Genomic DNA, 23,878 nt, shown 5'->3' on the forward strand with positions numbered 1-23,878 from the left:
GATTATTAAGGATGAATATATTAATTGACACAAAACATGTAAGTTTGTATATGAGAATATGCTGAATTAATCAGGTATCTTAAAATATTAACATTTCTTTGCAGAATATTCACTCTCTAGTTAGGGATGTATCTGCATTATATAGTACAGTAGAAAAACAGGCATATTTTGTTTTGCAAGATGACTCTTCATTTTATTCTAGACACCTACCGGAAGAATTGACTTAATATTTATTAAAATTTTATTATGTGCCTAGCATTACTTTACATGTCTTTTGCCTACTTTACTTCAAATTTAGTCTCATAACCACTCTGCAGGACTACATATGTTACTATTAGTGGTAGAAAATTTTAAACCAGGATTTAAACTCCAATCTCATGGAAGCCAAAACCCAGGATTTTTCTACTATAGAGGCCAAACTGTCCAGAGAAACAATACAGAATGTAAACAACATAACAACATGTTTGTTTCAATGTCATCACCTACAACTGTTCATTTATTGTAAGATGCTGAAATCACAAATCATACACTGAAAAAATAAATGGTGGGCTGAAAAAATACATCTGGAGACTAAGACTGCTAAAATTCTGACCTGAAATTAATAATCTCCTTCCATTAATGCAGTAATAACTCAAACCCCTAATAACATGGTTCTGATATTCACAGGCTCATAAACTGGCACTCAGAAAGTACAAATATAGGGTACAGCCTCTGGAGAAGAATAGCACTGGTAACATCACAGCTATGCTACTTAGTAGTTCTGTCACCTTAGGCAAGATATTTAACTTTACTGAGTATTATTTTAAGAAAAGGATAATAGCAGCTACCTCAGAGGATTAACTAAGTGAATTACAGAGGGGTGGGTGGGGTGGGAAGCAAAGCTTAGGAGCCCAACAGACTATGGTGGAGAACTATGGGTGCTTTGGTAATAAGTGTGGTGTAGTAACATGCATCTGAAGAGGTGTGAACTTACACCTCTTTATCATATATAGTGCTAAAACCAATACAAATGGTACAATAAAAAAATACATGTAAAGTACTTAGAACAGTATCTCGCTTTAAAAAGAAGTCAGTGAATGTTAGCTGTCATGATTAATGTGATTACTATTCATGTTGAAATTTGCAAATAAACCTAATGAATTATATTAAGAAAAACTGTTACTTAGATAAGGTACTTCCTTGTTTACATAAACCAGCCACCACCAATCCCCATCTTTAGTTATGATCCTTCCCTTGCTTTTGGTTTTTGTTTGCTTATCTTGTTGAAACAACAGAAAGAATGTTTTAGTAAAAATTACTGTCAAATTATAAAAGTCATATTATAGAGATAATATAACTACATTAGAAAATCAAAATCATACTCTAATACTATTTTTACTGAAAATAAAACATTCTTCAGATAAAATTTCTATATACCCTTTGTATTTTTTTCTATAATAAAAAAGAAAAGAAGCACTTTAAAAGTGAAAAATAACTATATCATAAAATTATATAGAGTGAAAATTCTACCTTCAACCTATCAGATCCACCTCTAGGAATAGCCACTACTAACATTTTCAGAGCTCATTCTTATTTTTAATACAATTCACATAGCCATACCTATGAATATATAATTTATTTATTTTAACAAAAAAGCAGACTCATACACATTTCACAGATTGCAATAAGCTTAAGTAACTGCTTATCATGGGCATCTTTCCACCTCAGGGACAGAGATATTTTATTCATTTCAATATTGCATGCTTTTTTTTTCTAAAGGAGAGTATTTTAAATATTATTGCACACTAACCAAATAAACAGTGGGCTCCAAATCTTACACAGCATTGTTTACCAAGTAAACAGATGGCACTCAGTAAACATTTTCTGAGAGAAAGATATCATAACTAAAAACTGGGAATGGAACAAGCCTCCAAGGTCAAAATTGCTCCCTGTTTAACACTGTCACCTCAGTTCAGCGACGGGTGCAATAACACAGAAATAGAAAACATCTATTGTGCTTTCTATAAGAAAGGCATGCGATAAGGTACATTGAGACAGATATAGATTGCATTCAAATGATTACAGAAATAGATTGTACAATATACAAATATTGAGCTAAAAACCAAATGAATTCAATTTAACATATATAAAAATTCCCATTTCCTAGTAATGTATCTTTGACAAAGTCAAAAAACCACAGTTTCTTTATCTCTAAAGCATGGCTAATGACTTTTCTCACAGGATTATGGTAAAGATTCAGTGTGAAAATAATTATAAAATCTTGCTCTTCTCATAAATCCATAAGGGTTTTTTGAATTAGACTGACTTGGAATGAAAGTCCCGTCCTACCACTGAGCAGCACTGTGACCATGTAAAACTGAGATGACCTTCATTCGGTTACTCCATAGTAATACAATAATTAAGAATCCACTATGAGCAGACACCAACACTGTTCTAGACACCACATTCAAAGCAGTAGGCAAGACCTCTCTATCCTGTGGAGCTTCAGGTATAATGAGAGAAACAGGCAACAAATAAGCATACAACAAATGACTTGGCTTAAAACTATGATAAAAACCCCTCTATTTCCATCCATGTTGTCACAGATGGCAAGAGTTTATCTTTCTTTATAAGTGAATAATATTCCATTGTGTGTATAAAACACATCTTCCTAATGCACACATCTGTCTTTGGGCACTTAGGTTTTTTTTCCCATAGCTTGGCTATTGTAAATAAATTAGAAGGAGAAAGATAAATTTAAGTGGACTGTGCCAATTATTTGTGAAATATAGAGAAACAAAACAAAGGGTCAGAGAAAACCAACCAATAACAAACCCTAGAAATCTGACTGTAAAATTGAGGCTACAAGAGAGGGTAGGGGAGAGCAAAGTGGGACAGAAGCACAATGGACTATGGGTGTCTTAGTGGTGGGTGTGGTATGACCAAAAAAAAAACCTGGACGGGATGATCCTATACCTCTAAATCACATAGACAAATGTTACCTTAGGGGAAAAATAATTAAACTATGCTAAAACCTAAGAAGAAATATAGAGACTGTTACGATAAAACCAGGGGCAGTGGGAGAGTATACAACTTAGGAGGTAAGTTTTCTGAAAAGTGGTGCTTCAGTTGAGGCATAATGAATGAGAAGAAATGCAATCATCCAAGAAGAAGGTGTAGCACACACAAAAGTCCTAAGCTATAAACTTGTTTCCTAAAGGTAATATGCTTCTGAAAATACCCTTACAGGGAGAATTCTAAACATAATAATCATTATACTAATATCAAAGGGAAAATTATATCTATACAATACCCTAAAATTGGTGTTCATTATAAATAAACAACAAACACAAATCCAAGAAACAATAATGGACATAAGAATAAACAATAGTTATAATCTGACATGACATTTTTCTTTAGTTACTAAAGGATATACAATTGTTTTCCTCAAATTCTTTCATAATTATGACATATCAAAGGCTAAGTTTACAAATAAATATATTTATAATAGTCAGTGTTTACAGAACTGATCTTCCAGTGTTTCAAATCCCCTTAATAAAACATAGAAATGTCAAAAAAAAAAAAGTTAGGGGGCATAAAGTATAAGATCATAGCTGCTATAAGCAAACAAATCATGAGAACTTTGAGAAACTGCAACACACATCGACAAAAGAACTACAAAGATTCCCCTTTCCAAGTCATATTCAAAAGGTATGCAAAGTCCAAGTAGCAGGTCTTTACCAATCACACACACACTCTCTCTTTCTCTCTCTCTCTCTCTCTCTCTCTCTCTCTCTCTCTCTCTCTCTGTCTCTCTCTCTCTCTCTCTCTCTCTCTCTCTCTCTCTCTCTCTCTCTCTCTCACACACACACACACACACACTTAGTTGAGTTGTTAAATAAAATTTTCCATTAGTTAAAAGACCAAAAGAGCTTCTTTCAGGGTATAACTACCACAAAATTCCCATTTTAAAGATAAGGAAACTGAAGAAGCTTGACCAAAGTCACACAATCAGTTGAGATTACCCAAAGTTCAAGTTACAGGTTCCACTGTTAACTTTCTTGCTATACTGTCTCTACAAAGCTACCATTATGCTATCACCATTAAACCACTCATGACCATGAGTTATTTCTGCTTTCATGGAAAAAAAAAACTGAAAATAAATGTTGGTAGCAAAATTTCCCATAATCCTTATTCTGTGTCTCCCCAATAATTGTTTTCAAAAGGAAAACAATTATCTACATTACCCCTCTGTTAGTATAGTATGCTTTTTCTTTCAATTATGGAGAATTAAAGCAGGAGGTGAGGACGTGGAGAGCATGGTAACATTGCCTGGCGGAACCTGTCCTGTTCCTTGTAGCTGCTACATTTTACCTGAGTTATCAAAACTCTTAATCCTAATGTTCTGAAATTGTAAACTATAAGGAACCACTATGAGTTTCCTTCCTTCCAACCAACCCTAATGCATAAATAACCATTGCCAGTCACACGTCTGTGTTTCTTTTAAAACTCTTCTTAAATTGATTTTTATAGTCCTTGCATATTCTGAACGTTAACATACCATCAAATATAGCACTGAAGTCTTACTATCTTTCCATCATTACTCATTACCATTAAAACGTTCAGTTCAATTGCACATTGGTGGATTTGGGTAAGTCAGGTAAAGCTCCCTTGTTGATAAAATAAGCGTTTACAAATGAGGTATTAAACTCACACATCAAAAACCATTTAGAAATAATACCTTTCTGTTACTTTTTCTTTAATTCAAACATTAATATTTAATGAAGGAAATATACTGGAAAAATTAACTAAACATACAAGACTGCCATTTATTATCAAACTTATAAAAACTGAAAGGATAATATACCACAATCACTGTAACTGCCAAATAGGAAGCATCAGTCAAATGCGAATAACTAAATTGGGTGATATTTTCTTCCAAGTTGATTAATATTTTCCAGCATGAAGAGATCAAGAGTTAACCACTTTAGATTCAATATTATCTTTGCAACACTTTTTTTTACAAATTTCACACAAAACTATAGCAAATGAAAAATGAGAATTCTTATAATTTGAAGCTAAAAACAGGCTAGTGACATTTAGGCCACTTTAAGACACAGGAAAAATAAAGAGGATTTAAAAAAAAAAACAAGCAAACATCCATTTTTGGACATATTATAATAGAATACTATTTTTAAAAAGTCATAGTACCTTGGTATAACAGTTTATAAGCTAATGCAAGTAATCATTCAACAACTAAATCATTTATAATCATTTATAAGCTATCATTTAATCATTTATAAGCTAATGCCAAGTAATCATTCAACAACTAAAGCATAATAATAATAAAAAAAATCATTCAAGATACTTGTTGAAAAAGAAACTAATCAGTACAGACATTATAACAAAAGCATAGCACTTTCTAATATGTCTGCATTTAAGTCAGTTTATACATAGTTTTTTTAACCTCAAAATTCTCAACTAATTTTCTCAATTATTCACTTAGGTTGTTTTGTTTAAAATACCTTTAGAAGATACAGCATATACTCTATAATGATCACAAAAATCTTAGACTATACAAATGTACCTAACAGCTCAAAATTTACATTTCATGTATAAAAATTATTCCATAAACTTATTCTGTATAAAATTTGACTTAGATTACAAATGTGAAATGAAACAGTATATCTCATTCCTAGTAGATACATATAAGCACAAGCGGTTATTAAATGATGTTTCCATATATTATAAAAATAAAATGTGACCTTTTAAAACTACTATGTTATATAGAAAATCACCCATCATCCAAGGCCTGTAGCATAATTTTTTCAGGCTTTATTAAATGTTCTTTCTTACCACTCTCTTAAAAATTATCATTTTAATGTCCCTATAACCTTTATCTACTGACTGTCCTTCAGCTTGTCTTCTAACTCCACCACTTCACTGTTTATTACTTTTGTCAAGGTCTCTAATCAGTGATGTGCTGAAGCTAGTTTGAACACAGTACCTGAGCTGATTATTAAATTTTCAGAAACTGTAAGCAGCTTGTTAAGCTGTTGATAGCTTGAAATCAATCATAGTGGGAATATTTACAAACAGAAATCAACAAAAGCTAAAAATTAGGAAATCTTTCCCCTCTCCTATCTCTTCTCCCAAAGTCGGCTGTTAAGCATTCACCATCACACTACCGATGTTATTAAACCTAGTTCCACCTTTTCTCTCACTATTATCCTGTCAGTCTTTCTACTTTGGTAGCACTTTCTCAAACATTTTTGCTAGCCTGTCTATCTTAAATGATCTCTAAATTCAACTGCCTGCTGGATGTCTGTACTTGATTGTTTAAACTTAACATATTTTAAAATTAAACTCCTGATTGCTCTTCACTCCCCCTCCAAAACAAAAATAAAACTAATAGGTATTTAGAAATATGGCATGGGAGAAAGAATTCTGAGTCAGGAATCAAACAGATAAGAGTCCAAATCCTACTTCTTTACCTCTTATAGGTATGATGTTTTATCAGTTCCAGCAAATTCACTTAATAGTCAAATGGAAAAAATACATATTTTGCATTTGCAGATGAGTAAATGAATTCATAATATGCAAAGCACATAGCACCTAGTTTCTGGAATATAGCAGACACTCCATAAATGGCACTTGCTATTTTGTTTTATGATCAACACATTTTTATTTTTAATTTTTATTTATTTTATACAAGAGCTGGGGTACAGGCCAGAAGCAGGGGAGGGTGAGAGTATTCACCAGAGACAGAGCAGGGAGCAGAACAGGCAGCTGACCAAAATACGCTGCTGAGGGGAGCAGCGGACGAGACAGGAGAGTTCTGCCACGCCACGTGGGAATCTCCCTGGCTGGCCAGGAATCAAACCAGCGCTGCAGAGGGTGCGGACAGCTTCACAGCATGCGCTCAACCCACTGCACCACCAGTGAGGCCCCAACACATTTTTAAATAAATAGGCCACTAATTAGGAAAAGAGACAAAAGACTAAAATGAAAAAGAGACTTGTGTGTCCTAGTATTCTGCAAAAACTCTATCTATAGATCTAAGTACCAAAGAAAATTAATTACATCTCATAACTGATAGCATGGATAACTTAAAAGCATGTATGCCAAATGATTTAACTTCCACAAATTTATCTGAAAAAAAAAATCAGTGATGTGGAAATAACTAAAATGCCAAATTTAACTTGAAGTTTATTATAGCAAAATTTGGAAACACCTTTCAAATTGCTAATAACATTAATGAAATTATAATCAATTACTATGCAACCATTCAAAATTTCACTTACAGGAATATATAATTAAATGGAAATATTGTTATTTTGTTAGGATAAAAAAGGCAGGTTATGCAACTATGCTTTCATAAATAGGAACAAAAACAGAACATGGTTATGGTATTATGAACCGTTTTTCTTTTACATTTTATTCTTAAACAATACAAAGTTTAAGGATACCAATCCACATGCAGTCAAAAATCTGTGTGTAATTTTCACTCCCCCATAGTCTTATCAATAACAAACAAATGATTAACACATATATTGTATGCTATATATATTATATACTATATTCTTACAACAAAGTAAGCTAGAAGAAAAAAAGTGATAAAATCACAAGAAAAAAAAAAACATTTATGCTGTATTTGATTACCAAAAGTTTACCAAGTCTCTTTAGAAGAAAATCTGCATATAAATTTAAAGTGGACCTATAAATTTCAAATCCATCCTCTTCAAGGGCCAATTGTATTTATTATGTTTTGAAATTTTGTCTAAATTCATCAAGTAGTGTCCATGCAACAGGTAGCAATACACGTATATAGTACTTGATTAAGAAATTAACTCGTCTCAGTTTCAATTTTTTAAATACCCTTCTACATTAAGACATTCTCTTAAAAGAATATTTCAGATTTGCTTTCTAACCACCATCCTTTATACCCTCTGACCCATTCTCTTACTCTCCTCCCTCTTAAACTCAGAAGTCTCACTGTGCTAATTGTGTTTCCTAGTTTTTTTTGTTTTTTTGTTTTTTTTTTTATAGAGGCATGTTTTATTTATTTATTTGTTTGTTTTGTTTATACATGCACTGGGTACAGTCAGAAGTGCGGGAGGGCGAGAGAATTCACCAGAGCCAGAGCGGGGAGCAGAGCAGGCAGAAGGACCGAAGTACACTGCTGAGGGGAGCAGCGGGCAGCAGGAGAGGTCTGCGCGCCATGTGGGATCCTCCTCCGGTGGCCGGGGAGCAGCCGGGGATCGAACCGGCGCCGCAGAGGCCGCGGGCAGCTTCGCAACCCAGCGCTCAACCGCTGCGCCACCGGGGAGGCCCGTGTTTCCTAGTTTTTATAAGAACTTTGCCTTGTTAAATCGTCCATGTAAACATCTGTATTTGCCTTTGTCATTTTGATTTGCTTCACTAGAAGTAATTCCTTCAAATTCCCTCCACTTTGCGGCAAGTGACATTTTGTCTTTCCTTATACTTTATTGTGTAGATATATCAAAGCTTCTTTTTTTTTTTTAAAGATTTATTTATTTATGCATACAAGAGCTGGGGTACAGGTCAGAGGTGCGGGGGGTGAGAAGATCCACCATAGACAAAGTGAGGAAGAGAACAGGCAGATTGACCAAAGTACACTACTGAGGTGAGCATCGGGCAAGTCAGGAGAGGTCTGCTCCCTGGGCGGGGATCGAACTCGCGCTGCAGAGGCTGCGGCTAGCCTCACAGGTTGCGTCTCAATCCCCTGTGCCACCAGGGAGGCCCTATCAAAGCTTCTTAAGTCAATCCTCTATCACTTAGGTTCCTTTCATGTCTTTCTTTGCTACTGTAAATAATGCTGCAATAAACAAGTACAGCATGTATTTTAAGTTGATGGCTTCACATTCCTTGGATAGATACCCAAGAAAAAGATTGCTAGCTTGTATAGCATTTCCACTTAGTATTTTAAGATAAATCCAGGTTGATATCCAACACATCCATGTACCAGTTTCCCTTTCCATTAACAGTGTAATAGGATTCCTCTTTCTCCACATACTCTCTACCATTGTTGTTGGGAACTTTTTAAATATGTGACAATCTCATGGACGTGAGGTATCTCACTGTGGTTTTGACCTCCATCTTCCTTATAAAAAGTGATGATGAACATTTTTCCACATATGTACTGGCCTTCTGGATATCCTGTTTGGCTCAGATCTGTTTCCCATTAACTGTTTTTTGGTTTTTTTTAACAATTAAGTTTTTTACATATCTTGGATATTATCCCTTTTCAGTTACATAATGTGTAAATTCATTATGTTGTCTTTTTTAATCTACTTATATCTTCTTTCACTATGTATACACTTTTAATTTGAGATAACACCAATTATTTTTTCCCCCTTGCTGTAAGGGCCAAGCCTCCAAAAAAAAAATCTTTATCACAATACCATGAAATAAATATGTTGCTAATGTTTTTTTCTACATTTTATTGCTGCAGGGTCATACATATAAGTGTTTAATCCATTTAGAATCTATTTTGTACATGGAGTTAAAGAATGATTGAACTACATTTTTTTACATGTGGTTTTTCAGTTTTCCAAACACCATCTGTTAGAAAGACTCTACTTCCTGATTGCATGCTCACAGCTCTTTTTTCATAAATTAAGTATTTATATTCATGTGACTTTGTTTCTGGGTTTTTCATTCTGTTCCACTGACCCATGTCTATTGTTATCCTAATATCATATTGATTTAATTACTGTTGCTTTATAAAGTATAAAATTGAGTAATGTGATGCCTCTGTTTCTCTCCTTTTTCCTCAGAATAGCTTTTGCTATTCAAGGCCTTCTATGCTTCCATACACATTTTAATACTTTTTGTTTAACTGCCTTGAAGAGTGTTGTTATTATTTCAATAGGAAATGTGTTAAAATTATGTATTGCTTTTAAGGGAATAGTCATTTCAACTATACCGATTCTCCTTATCCATTAGCATGGAATTATAGAATTTCTTTCCATCTCTTATGTCATGATCTAAAGCCTTTAATAATGTCTTACAGGTTTCATTGGATAAGTCCTTCATCTCCTTGGTTAGGTTAATTTCTAGGTATTTGATTCCTTTAGACATGATTGTGAATGGAATTATTTTGATTTCTTTTCCTTCTCGTTCACTGTTCATATATATTAAAGAAACTGATTTTTGTATGCTGATTTTGTAAGTTGCCATCTTGTTGTATTCATTTATTGCTTCTAAAAGGTTTTTTTGTTGAGTCTTTAGCATTTTCTATATGTAGTATATAATATCATCTGCAAATAATGATATTTTCACTAATTCTTCAACCAGGATTCCTTTTATTTCCTGTTGTCCGCTCCTAAAATTTCTAATACTCAATGAAACAGAAGGGGTAACAGTGAACATCCTTGTCTTGTTCCTGACCTTAAAGGTCAAGCTTGTAAGTATTATAATGGCTTTATCTCTGTGATAAATTAGTTGAAGTCTAATCCCATCTTGCTTAGAATTTTTATCATACATGGATTTTGAATTTTACCAAATGATTTCTCTACTACTACTATTATCATATGATTTTATCTTTCCTTTTGGTGGTATTATATATTACATTGATTGATTTATACATATTGAAATATCCTTGTATTCTTGGCATAAATCCCACTTGATTACATGTATATTCTTTGTAATATATTGTTGAATTAGATATTCTAATTATCTTCTGAAGATTTTTGCATCAATATTCATCAGGGATATTTGTAGTTTTCTTGCCTTATGGTATCTTTTTTACCAACTTTCTAAAAATGATCTTAATATTTTTTCACTTATGTTATCCCTGAATTAATATATAGTATTCTATATATAATTATTAAAGTCAAATAACTACTAAATTTACATACATAAATAAGACATATGAAACAATGTAGCATTTTTCACATCCCACCAGGTATTTTGTTTAACATTTAAATTACCTGGCCTCTTGGACCCTCAGAAAGGAAATATTGGGTGCTATACATTCAGAAAATTTAGGGAGCCCAATGTCGTAACAACATAGACCAGGGCATTTCAAACTAAATCTAGTGAAGGAATAAGGTTTTGATCATATTTCATAGTTCCGGTTTTACAACTGGCTGTTGACTTAGTTTTGTAAAATGCAGTACAAATGTTGAGACACAATGTTAAAGTACTAAAACAACTGTTCTCAATTTCAGTACTTATTTGTAAGCAGATACTAGATAACACTAGCACAGACTATTCACAGCTTAAGTAACAAATCCACAAAATAGAATCGGAAACTAATTCAAGTTAAGCAAAGCACTCAAAATTTGGGGCAAATGTGCACTCAAATAAATGGAATGGTATAAAGAATCAGTCCTATAAAAAGAAAAAAGTCAAGGAGTGGAAGGTTATAGGAATGGGTAGAATAGAAAGTGACAAGTAGTGGGTTAAAAGTCCACATTCTCTCTGTTGTGCTGACAATTTAGGACTACTCACATAGCAACCATTCATTCCTGACTTCCAAATAGGCACTCCAGCATCACTTTCAATCAGCTGCACAGGGAAATGAGGAGCTGTTTGATGCAATTAGATGCAAATATACACAATGATTCTTTTCTGAGGAAACACATCAGAAGAACAACTACCATAATACAAACATATTCTCTCTCTCTCTTCTTGACCTAGTTTCCTGACTTTCAAATTAAGCTATTACCATTATATTGTATTTTCATCCTACAGTTCCTCTTTCTCAGTCTTCAAAATTTGATCTATAAATCTATAAATGAAACAACTCAAAATGACTTGAAACTTGACTAAAATATAACAAAATCAAAACAAAACTTTCTAACAATTATCAAAAGCCTACAATTTCATGTGAATTACCCATCAACCATTCCAACATTTAAATATATACTGACATCTGAGTATTATGTGGAATTTGAATTTATGCAATACTGCTAATCAAGATAAATGCTACTTTTCACAAATCCACAGATAATAGAGTGAACTACATAAAAAACAGTACATATAGCCTATACTATACCACACACACACTATACTATAGTTTGAACTTCATTCTGCCAATCATAAGTATCAGATGAGCATATTAAGGAAGGAGGTAGTGGGATCGAATTTTTATGTTGAAAAATCACTGACTACAATATGAAGGATGGGATGATGAAGTGCTGCCTGAGGTAGGCTAGTGGGGATGGAGGTGAGAAGATGATGAGTGGTGGATGCTACCATTACTCTTTTTTTTTTTAAGATTTATTTATTTATTTATACAAGAACCGGGGTACAGGCCAGATGTGCGGGAGGGTGAGAGGATTCCCCAGAGACAGAGCGGGGAACAGAACAGGCAAACTGATGAAATACATTGCTGAGGGGAGCAGCGGGAGCGACAGGAGAGGTCTGCTGCTCCATGTGGACCCTCACCGCCCGGCAGGGATCAAACTGGCATTGCAGAGGCTCTGGACAGTTTCACAGTGTGTGCTCAACCACCTGCGCCACCAGGGGAGGCCCTGCTACTGTTACTCTTATTGCTAATCCAAATGATGGAGATAATTGTAGTGACAGGAACTATCATTATATGGCAGTCCATGTACCAAGCACTGTGCCTAGCATTTTATATACATTATCAAAGTTGCTCTTCTTAACAACCTGTAACTTGAGCGCTTTCCAATGAAGAAATTAAGGTTTAAGACATTACGTAACTTGTCCAAAGACATACAACTAGTAAATATGAGTTGTGAGATAAGTTAGTGTTAAGAAAAAGTTGTATCTATCTGGCCTGGAACCCTGAAAAATTCTCCCCTTCTTTTTGGCAAAAGGACCCTGTTGAGGGTGACACAGAGGTATGAACTACTCTTTTTTCTTTACTTATAAAATCCTGATACAATCAATTAAGATGTCCTGTGCTCTCCTGACTTAGAAGAGGGCAAATAGAGACATAAAGAGATAGAAGGTCTTTTCCTATTTAAGCTTCCAGGTATGAGGACAATCTGCTTGTTCCTACGATTTTTTTTTGCCTTTTATTGCATATTATGAATGGAGATTTTACATCAACAGCTGTAATGTTATTCTGTCCAATTTTCTTCTTTTTTAAAAAAAGATTTATTTTATTTATACAAGAGCCAGGATTCAGGCCAGATGCGCAGGAGGGTGAGAGAATTCACCAGAGACAGAGCAGGGAACAGAACAGGCAGACTGACGAAATACACCGCTGAGGGGAGCAACAGGCAAGACAGGAGAGGTCTGCTTTGCCATGTGGGTTGCTCCGAGGCTGGGGGAGGCTGGTGGGGATCAAACCGGCACTGCAGAGGTTGCGGACAGCTCCACAGTGCTGCACTCAACCGCTTGCGCCACAAGGGAGGCCCTTGTCAAATTTTCTTTTTTTTTTTTAATTTTCTTTGGGTTTCTATCACACCTTCACACACACCAGGCCAACAACCCAGGTGAACTTAGTTAAGTGTGGGAGTCAATAATTATACGATGAAAGGTATTTATCTTTTCCTCCATTAAAAAAAAAAAAAAACTTGTTTGCAAAATTGATATGATCATTTTATCTGCAGTTCTTTATGTTATTATGCCCCTTATGCACTGACCTTATGCTACACCTGGAACTCACTGCACCAATCTTTCCCACCAAAGGACAGTTTGTCAACACAAAAAAGCAGAATTCAGATAGAGTATGGCTTTGCAGTTATGTGAGCCAATACATATTTTAGCAAACTAATTAGAAATCGATGCCAGGAAATAAGAGTGATAGAGTGTGACAGAACTGAAAATGTAAAAATTGTTTAGTAAAGGAAGGGTACAGGGTAGTAGAAGTCTAATAGTAAATTGGAACTCTTTATTGTATAGTAAAATCGTAGCCTATTGTCCACCTCATTAATGAGACCGATCCTTTAGAGACATTGCTGTGAAAATGTAGGTTATTTCTTACTTCCTTCACTAAAGTCATACAAAAAAATGACAGCTTGCAAGTTTGAAAGTGAAAAAGACACAGATGCAACCAGCTAAGAGTTGCTCTTCTCAGTTATTACCAATAATCCAAAAAGACAGGGGAACAGATAGTCATGTTTTTTGAGAGATGACAGAATTCTTTGAACAAGAAACAGGAGAGGGAAAGCAGAAGATGAGACTGGGTCCTGGAAAGGGAAGCTTGATCACCTATGACCATAGTTAACATTTAAGAATGGTAGTTGTGTTCTTAATTGGGGTATTTGTTTAATTTAAATATCCTTTCCACAAAAATACTTGTATTTTAAGTCTATCCTTATTTTTTAAGTGCTTACTCTTTAAATAACTAGATTATAGTCTCTAACTTTCCAAAATTTTTAACACAAAATTTGAAGAAATATAAACAAAACTGATAACATATTTACAAAATATGCTACACAAACAAGGGGATACTAGAATAGTATGAATTTATAAGAATTTATAAGAGTATGAATTTATAATAGTATGAATTTATGAGCACAATGTCCCTTGTGCTCATTCATAATACATAAAGGTTATCCTGGTCTTATTTAGATGTATAAGGTATAAACAGTAAAGTTACTGACTCAAGGTACTCTTTCCTTCTATCTCTGGCCAATCCAGATATCTCCCAAAATATTAGAAAGAATTAAATCTACTTTTCTGCCCATGCAGAAACTTAAAATATATGTTCCCAGTAGGCATTATTTTAAATAGTAGCTACTATTACTGAAGCGCTATATGATAAACTTAGTATATATGATGGCATAAAATTTTGTTTTTGAGAGTTGACCTGATAAGCTAAACAATAATTATAATATCTAGTGTATAAAACCAAACTAAAAAAAAAATCTCTATATAAGAATCTTTCGGAAGACACCATCATCACAAACTAATAAATTTAATCTTTGCAAGGTGACATCAAATTTTTATATACTGAATAATTTAATTAGTGATTACATTCAGAAAACAGTATCATCCAACCTCATTTTTCTTAGAATATTCTTGGAATATTATGTTTGATTTTATGTAAACAAAAATTACATTTGATTCCAATTTAAAGAAGCACCAACAAAAAGTTAATGCTAAGAGAAAATCTCTAAGAAAAGTATATCTAATGATCAATTATTTCTGATGAAAGTTTTTAAAAATATGAATAAAGAAATGAAAGCACCCTTTGTTCTTTCAGAGAAAATTTTACCTTCTGAAAAAAATTCATTATTAACCTTTATTAAATTTCTCAGAATCGTATTGTTAAGGGATATATTTTCTTCAAAAAGCCTGACAAATTACACAAAATCTGATATGACATAAAACAAGTCCATCCAGGTTTACTTAGCTAAAACATGATTTTTAAGGGTACTAAAACTTAAAATCTTGTGATCACTTATATGATACAAAAGATAGAAGCAGGAAAGGTTTGATCAGTGAACTAAATTGAAACAAAGAATTTTAAATACTCTAAATATACACATCACTGAATCATAATTACCTGTGTACAATCAATTTGGGACTGTAAAAGACCCAAATAACTATGCTGATAATATGTACATAAATTAATACTATTAGATCATAACTTTTTTCATTAGTTGTTCTTAAGGCATTTAAAAATTAAACCTGGAAATGCTATCCTGAAAGACTTTAAGATTTTCCTTAGAAAAATGGCCAGCATTTTGTCCCATTAATGAGTAACTAATTTTAGGAGATATGTTTAAGATTTATGAAACAATGACCAAATTTAGAGGGAAGATCAAAGTAAGGACTCAACTTTATAAAAGTAAAGGGTTATTTGAGACTTTATTTTAATAAAAAAAGAAACATAAAATCATAAGCTGAGTAGAATAAATTCAGTAGCCTGCCTAAACTGAATTATTTTACTCTGAATCCCAGCTTACCTAAGAATATTGTTATAGTATAAGTAGGTTAAGAATAGTATCTGCAAGATACATGGTAACTTTACACTAAACATTCCCATCAATCTTGTCACCTTCACTGCAATAATACTACATGAAAACAGTAAAGAGAATATAAGAAACACCTACAAGTACAATAATATTCAGTCTATATACGTACCAATTCATTCTCCAGCCCTTTGTGCTCGTGTGTGCTATTAATTTCTTTTAAGTGATGTCAACATCATCAAAGGAAGTGTTTAGGGGCAAAAGAGCTGCTACTGACAAAATCAGCTTCTAGTCAAAAAAACTTTCAAAGCAATGAATAGAAAATCAAGCAGTATTTTTAAGTCTCCCCAATAAAAGTGTTTCTTAGTCATTTAAAAGAATTAGTCTTATTTTGGCAAAATCAAACAAAACTTTAAAATAGAGGATTAAATATTATTATATATTATAAGCATGCCAGATCATGTTTGATTACTATATTCAAAATTGCTTCTGCTAATCCTTTATATTTTGTCCAATGCTATTTACACTAAGTAAATGATAAAAAAAGTTTACACTAAGAAAATAATAGATTCATTTTTTATAAATATTCCTTATGTCCCTTTAGCTTGTGTTTTCTCCTGACTCACAAACTAGACAATAAGCTTAGCTGAGCTGGTGCTACAAAATCCATCTATCTCCCTAAATTTTTTGAAAGGTGTTTTATATTTTGTTTCCCCAAGACTTCCCAGACCTGGTATAAATAAATATTACATAAAATACTGCATTTATAGAATGAATAATTCCTCATAACACATGCAATTGCAGCCTCAGTTCAGGTATCAATCCTACTTTCTACCTTGAGAACAGAAAACTGTGTTTTTTTCTGAAAGCACCAAACAAAGCACACTGCTTTCATGCCAAAAAAACACCCTTTCATGGCTTTTCACTGCCCCCTAGATAAAATAAAATCACCTTAAGACAAAATCCTTTTGATCTGGTTCCAGTCTACCACATCTCTGCCCTTCTACTCACACCTCTCCCACATACTCCCAGGGAAAGGGAATTGGTGCTCTGATGCTGCCACATTTAGATACCCAGAGCTTCCTCTGCTGGGGATTTCCTTCCCTCCAACACTCCTCCTCCTAGGACTTGTCTAAATTCTACCTCTTTTAATAAACCCCTGCTCATATCCCATCTTGGTTAATAGGCCTCTGACATAGTGCTTTTAAGAAACAGTAAAAGTTTTGCTTCTCTTAGAAAAATGGTCCTTGAGCATGACAATGAACTCTAATGTCAATTGGGGGATGAAGGTAATTAGCATGATCAAAAGAGCATGGGATATTTTACGATAAAATGTAACCATCCATGCAAATATTAGAAATATATTTCTTAAATTTGAGACTTTATAAGGATCACAGGCAATGGTTCTTGTAAAAATCAAGGGTTTGGAATGCTATTACAATGTATATTTTTTCTCACATTATTTTAATAAGTGACATAAATACAATACATATTAACAGATGTTCTCATATATTGTTTTCCCCTCAAAAGAGACTCTTCAACAGTGATGTTCAGTTCTAAGTGTAGTATTCACTAATGTTATATATCTTAACTTTGTTGATACCTTTTTCCATGAAAAAATGCTAACATTACTTAATTTTGTTGGTACGGGATGTGTGACAGGTACACAGGTCACAGTAGTTACTATTCTCAATCTCAACCTCATTATGATTTAAAAGACTGTATAGAAGTTAACAGCAGATGTAGAAAAACTTAAGGAGAAAAGAAATCTAAGGATTTATAATTGGAATAGTTCAAAGGGAAGTTGGAACAACAATATCATGAAGTCAAAAGGATTTGAAGCAGTAGCAGAGATTCTTCTGCTGGCCTTGCAGAAGTAAACAAACATGCTATAAATTGACTAGTGTGGGGGTAATGCAGTAAGGACATTAAGGCATCTAGCAGCTCTTACCCAGGCAACACAGAAGCAAAAAAGACATGAACTTCAGCTCTACATCATGAGGAAATGGATTTTGCTAACAGTGAGTGAGCTTGTAAGATGACTGACTGCAAGTTTCTCAGGCAAGAATATAGCCCTAACCAAATTCTTTTTTTTTTAAAGATTTATTTATTTATGCAAACAAGAACTGGGGTACAGGCCAGAGGTGTGGAGGATGAGAGGATTCACCAGAAACAGAGTGGGGAACAGAACAGGCAGATTGACTGAAATACACTGCTGAAGAGAGCAGTGGGTGAGACCAGGAGAGGTCTGCTGTGCCATATGGGTATCTCCTTAGCCGGGGATTGAACTCGTGCTGCAGTGGCTACAGATAGCTTCATAGGTTATGTCTTAACCCCTTGCACCACCAAGGAGGTCCCCTAACCAAAATCTTGAGTTCAATATGGAGACCTTGAGCAGAGACTCCAACTAAGCAGTGCTTGGACTCCCAACACACAGAAACTTTAAGATAAATAAATTTGCATTTTTAAGTCACTGACTTTGTGGTAATTTATTAAACAGCAATAGAAGAGCAATACATCATGATTCATAACCAATAAAATATTGTTCTTACATGTATCTGCATATAAATCTTGTTTAATCAAATAAGCGTTTTCTCACAGAATAACATGGCCTTTTCTATATTATCTAGCAAGTAAACTTCCATTTTCATGAAATCTGGATGCTTCAAATTTATTACAAAACCATTTTATCTCTGAACTTTGGTTTGATTCAAAATACATCTGGAAGAGAAAAAAGAATCTAAAAATATATTTTCTTAATTTTTTGGAATTATATTTTAAAAACTTACTATTTCAGAAAATACTATAATTTCATGCTTAGAAAAAATATACATTTAACATTTATTTCTCATTTGAGAAGTTATGTTAAAATATATATTATGAATATATCACATTGTATATTTACAAATTCACTCATCTTGTGACTATTTTCATACAATATGTACTATGTTCAGAAATATGAGACCAATTTCACAATCAAAAAGTTATATAAGATTATAAATAATGGGGTTTTCTGGTGGTGCAAGGGGTTAAGATGCAACCTATGATGCTGTCAGCACCTTCTGAAGCACGAGTTCAATCCCACAGCCAGCCAGGGAGCAACCCACATGGCACAGCAGACCTCTCCTGACTCATCCTCGCCCGCTGCTCCCCTCAGCAGTGTACTTCGGTCACTCTGCCGTTCTGTTCCCCATTCTGTCTCTGGTGAATCCTCTCACCCCTCACACTTCTAGCCTGTACCCCAGCTCTTGCATGCATAAATAAATAAATCTTTTTTAAAAATTATCAATAATAAGTTCTGTAACATAACAGTCTAATTTTCATAGCTAAATCAGTCATCTAGCAAGTCTGGGGAGTTTGGTGAGACTGCCTATCATACAATTACAGGGTAAAATGAACTGCCATCTAGGATTTTCAGAATTTAACAATAAAAATTTTCTTCTATGCTTTTTTATCAAACAGGAAATTTGTAATTAAATAAATTCATAAATACCCAAAAAAGAGTGTCATATTAAACACCCAGAAGAGAGTTTCATTTGTCAGCTGTTTATTAAAACTTTCTGGCACAATTCCAAAAAAGTTTGATCTTTTAAAAAGAAATCTACTTTAAGTTAGCCTACCTTCCACAGTCAAAGTTCCCATTTTAGATTCCAAAAAATCAAATAATGTGCTTGGTGCTGATGGTCTTGCATTTCCCAGTTCTTCTTCATCTTCAGATCTTATTCGACCCCTGCCTTTTCCTTTACCTTAAGTAAAGCAAGACATATATATTGTACATGCAAAAAACAAAACATAATTAGCAGTCATCTTAAATAGTATTCTGTATAAATTTCTTTTCATATTTTCTTATATTCTACATCTTCCATAATGTTTTACATTATTATATTAACTAGCACCTTTAATTGTCTAAATGATTTACCTAGAAATTTTAATTTGTTCATGTAAATTATCTTCTAAGGAAAAACAAATCATTTTTATAACATTTTACTTTAACCAGTTATTTTAAAAAGAATACAGAATTAGACCTTGAAATACCACAAAGTATGTTTAAGGTGATGTGCTATTCTAACAGATATGGGTTTCAGTCTGCCTCCTTGCTTGTCCCCCACCCCCATCCTACTCCTGCCATTGAGTCCTGTCTGTGCTGCTGGTTCCTGGTACCTGTCCAAACAGGGGACTTCAGTCACCCTCACCAAGAACAAAGGCTTTGTGTGTGCTACAGTATTAAATCTTGACTCACCACTTCCTCTTATAAGGTGTTGGGGGCTACTTGTAACATTCCCATGTAAATTTTATGTAAACCTCTCCAATATAAAGGTGTTCAAAATGAATTTCAGCAGACAATGGGTTAGTCTAAGGAATAAATGAACTCTACCATCATTTGCATTCTCCTCTCTCTCCAACATCTTGATCCTGGTCCTAGAAACCAGAATAAGTCAAAAGCAGCCCCCTTTGCCTGAGGCAAAGTGAGTTGGTATTCAGTCCTGAGACATCATGTACTCAGGATAGAGAAAAATATATCTTTATGAATGGGATCAGAATAGGAGGCAAGGCGGGGTGGCTTGTGCTGTGCTACCCTTTTCTGTAATTCCAGTCATTTTGAAAATAGCACTTGCTGAAAGTCCACCAATGATCACCACCCTGGTTTTGATTGTACCCTTTACTCCTACTCTAATCTGTTCTGTCTAGGGGAGATGAGGCGATTGGTTCAGAGTTTTGAGTTTGTTATTTTGCTAGATGAGCACTCCAGTTTTCTTTCCAATGAAGGAAAGAAACTACTTCATTCCCTTCATTTCAATTTCAAAATAAAAGGAAACACATTGAAAGCAACAAAAAAAGAAAAATCACATAATATATTCGACCATGCAATGATTAAATAATAACACTAAATAAAAAGTCATGTACCTGCTAATCTTACAGGCTAATTAGTCACTTGTACAAGTGGCACAATTATAGAAATAATTAATAGAACTGAGCACTTTATATTTTCTCTATTACTCATAACAATATAAACTATATAAGATTATTAGACTAACTTTATACAAAGTGAAGACTGTGAGACTCAGAGTAACCAATACAAGTCTCTGTGGATCCAAACTGTTGTTTTCTCTACTTACTACAGTGGCAAATGAAATTACAGTCCTCAAAGCAACAAACTCCAATCTTTCAATAATATACATTCCTCTGAAAAGAAACAATACTACCTGGCACACTGCTTAATGAATTATACCTCTCAGTGGTGGACCTGTAACAGGTTTTTGTTTATTGCTGTTAAGAAGTACATTCAAAGCTGCTTCTAAGTTGTTGCCATTATCCATAAGAGCTTGCCTCGATGCTTCCTTACTGAAGCCCATTTCAGTTATGTGTTTCAGAGCCTTTTCATCAACCTTTAAGGAATAAAGATAAAAAAGCTAAGCTGATATATAAAGCAAGATAAAAGTTTTTAACTACATATATGTATATATTTTTAAAAGATATATTTATTTTTATACAAGAACTGGGGTACAGGTCAGAGGCACAAGAGTGTGAGAGGATTCACCAGAGACAGAGCAGGGAGCAGAACAGGCAGACGGACCAAAAGCACTGCTGAGGGGAGCAGTGGGCGAGACAGGAACGGTCTGCCGTGCCATGTGGGAATCTCCCTGGCCGGCCGGGAATCGAACCCGCACTGCAGAGGCTGTGGACAGCTTCACAGTGCAGCGATCAACCCACTAAGCCACCAGGGAGCCCCTATATATATATTTTAAATAACAATAACATGTCATGCTTATGAAAAAAATTTCATAATAATACAATATTTACTTGCTGATTTTTCAATACCAAAAGTCAAGGAAGACTATATGTTATGTGGGGCAGTGCCTTCACACTGACTTCTAAAGTATCATTACAAATACAGAATTTTAAAAAGGGAAATTTTATAATATGTCAGAATAAAACTTTTGAAAATTGTACAGTGAAAACTACCTAAAGATAATTTTTTATGGTTGATAGTTCTTCATACAAGAAAGAAAGTGTTATTTATATAGCACCTCTCCCAAAAGTGCAAAGTATAAAATAAAAATGACAAAACAGTATCATCTCAGTGGCTTACTTTTTTTCAATGTTCTGCTGTTTTCAGTATTCTACTCTATACTCATCAGCAGTACTATCTATGATGTTTTGACAGCCTGCACCCCAAACAGGAACATTCACTTTACAATGCCTGAACCCAAAATTTCCTTTACAAATCTAGACATGAGAATTTAAGAACTGTTTAAGTACATAAACATATCCCATGAAGAAATTCTTTGAACCATTTTCAGTCAGAGAATATATACTAACATTTGCAAATCTAAGAATTAACATGAATAGGCTTTAAGAAAATATATACACAGCATGCCTGTTGGCAGACACTGATACTGTGTAGAGATTAACAACGCATGACACATATTCCTAAACCCTAAATGTATCCTACTAAATGCAGAATACTTTATAAAACACCCTAACAATTATCAAGAGATCAGATTTGACATATGAGAAAATCCACATCCCTGCTATAAATATGTTAAAGTAAATATAATAAGGATTAAACATCAAAACTATATATCCTTATTCAAAAACTAATCCGAATTTAGAAAATAATCAAACCTCCCAAAACCTTTCCCTCTCTCAATTATCTTTCAAATAAATATATAATTAAGACTATTTTCCCATACATAGAATGTTACCAAAAGTATTTTAATGATCAATTTTTAATGACAATTTTAATTTTAGCTGCCGTACTTGCATATTAAGACAATTACTTTAAATTCTGTGTTTAACAAATCCAATATTAGTGTATTTCTGGACTTCTTCAGGAATGTTTGCTATCAATTTCTTATTTTTAACCAATGAATGAGTCACACTTTCCTGCCTTTTCTGATATACTTCATGATTTTTTGTTGAGAATTAGACATTCTGAATAGCGCAATGATGGCAATTTTGAAATTCTAATTTTCCTTCCTCTCCCAAAATTGCTGCTGCCACTTGATGGTTACAGTTTTAAAGTTTAGTGACTTTCCAAACTTTCTTTACAAGGATTATGAAATATGTAGTTTGTGATCACAGTAGTCTCTATTCCATTATCTCTGTGGACAGCTAGTGAACAGCCTTTTTTCGTCAGCCCTAGTGTAGATGATGAGTGTCTGACTAGGCTTCAGTTATAAAAATCACTGATTCAGACAGCGCTTGCTTGTTAGGCACAATAGTTGCTTTGGTGGAGGGGTCAATTTCTGAAGTTTTCTATGTTATCATCATTATAATATCACTCTCTTCATATTATTTTTAATCTTGACAACAACTGTTTCAAATTGCTGGTCTCTGATGTTCTCTGGAAATTCTAAGAAAAGTATTACCAATTTACTCAAGTTTAAGAATTCACTGAGTTAAGGACTTGCCTTTTTCAGCTCACTGTATGTACTCTAATCTGAAAACTAGACTTTTTTTTTAAATTAGTCACAGTCAATTAAAGGCCAGCTTTGTCCAAGATTATAAAGTTGTTCTCCTTAGTCTGATTAATTTCAGAGTGGTCATGTGACTTGGTTTTAATCAATAAAACATGATGGAATCTGTTGGAGATTTCAGAAAATATTATCTTGTCTGACAAAACAGACCAAAACCTAGAGAAATGTCCCCCTTCTCTTCATGTTTTTGGACTTTCTGCATAAAAATTTAACTTTTGAAGAATCTTTTAAGCTTGAGAAGAAAGCAAGAAATCATCTGAGCACTAACATTATACTGCTGATTTTATCAACCTTTATAGTTATCTACCTCTAAACTACTTATTTGAGAAGATAAATTTCAATTATTTAAGCTAATCCTAATATTCTGTACTCTACAAACAAAATCATGCAAATTCATTCAATCTCTAAGGCAAAGAAAAATGGATTCTTGTCAGTTCTCTTATATCTGAAAATAATGCAAAACAACAGAAATATGTTTCATTCCTCACATTTATATTAAAGTCCAGGTATATTTTTATAATCCAGTCTATAACGTACATGTGGTTGTTTCAGTAC

The 23,878-nt window shown here is 33.8% G+C and overlaps 1 protein-coding gene across 5 annotated transcripts in view; it reads right to left on the reverse strand.

Moving 5' to 3' along the window:
* TDRD3 (tudor domain containing 3) overlaps positions 1-23,878 on the reverse strand; it is a 132,619-nt gene that overhangs the window by 44,733 nt on the left and 64,008 nt on the right. For all 5 annotated transcript variants that reach the window (XM_054701596.1, XM_054701597.1, XM_037528970.2 and 2 more), the window contains exons 9-10: positions 21,073-21,229; positions 19,463-19,588 (exon numbers count right to left, since the gene is read on the reverse strand). In XM_054701596.1, the coding sequence (XP_054557571.1) occupies positions 19,463-19,588; positions 21,073-21,229 (283 nt within the window). The remainder of the gene's footprint in view (positions 1-19,462; positions 19,589-21,072; positions 21,230-23,878) is intronic.

Source organism: Talpa occidentalis, unplaced genomic scaffold (assembly GCF_014898055.3).
Source record: "Talpa occidentalis isolate TD23 unplaced genomic scaffold, MPIMG_talOcc4v2.1 talOcc4.5, whole genome shotgun sequence".
NCBI lineage: Eukaryota > Metazoa > Chordata > Mammalia > Eulipotyphla > Talpidae > Talpa > Talpa occidentalis.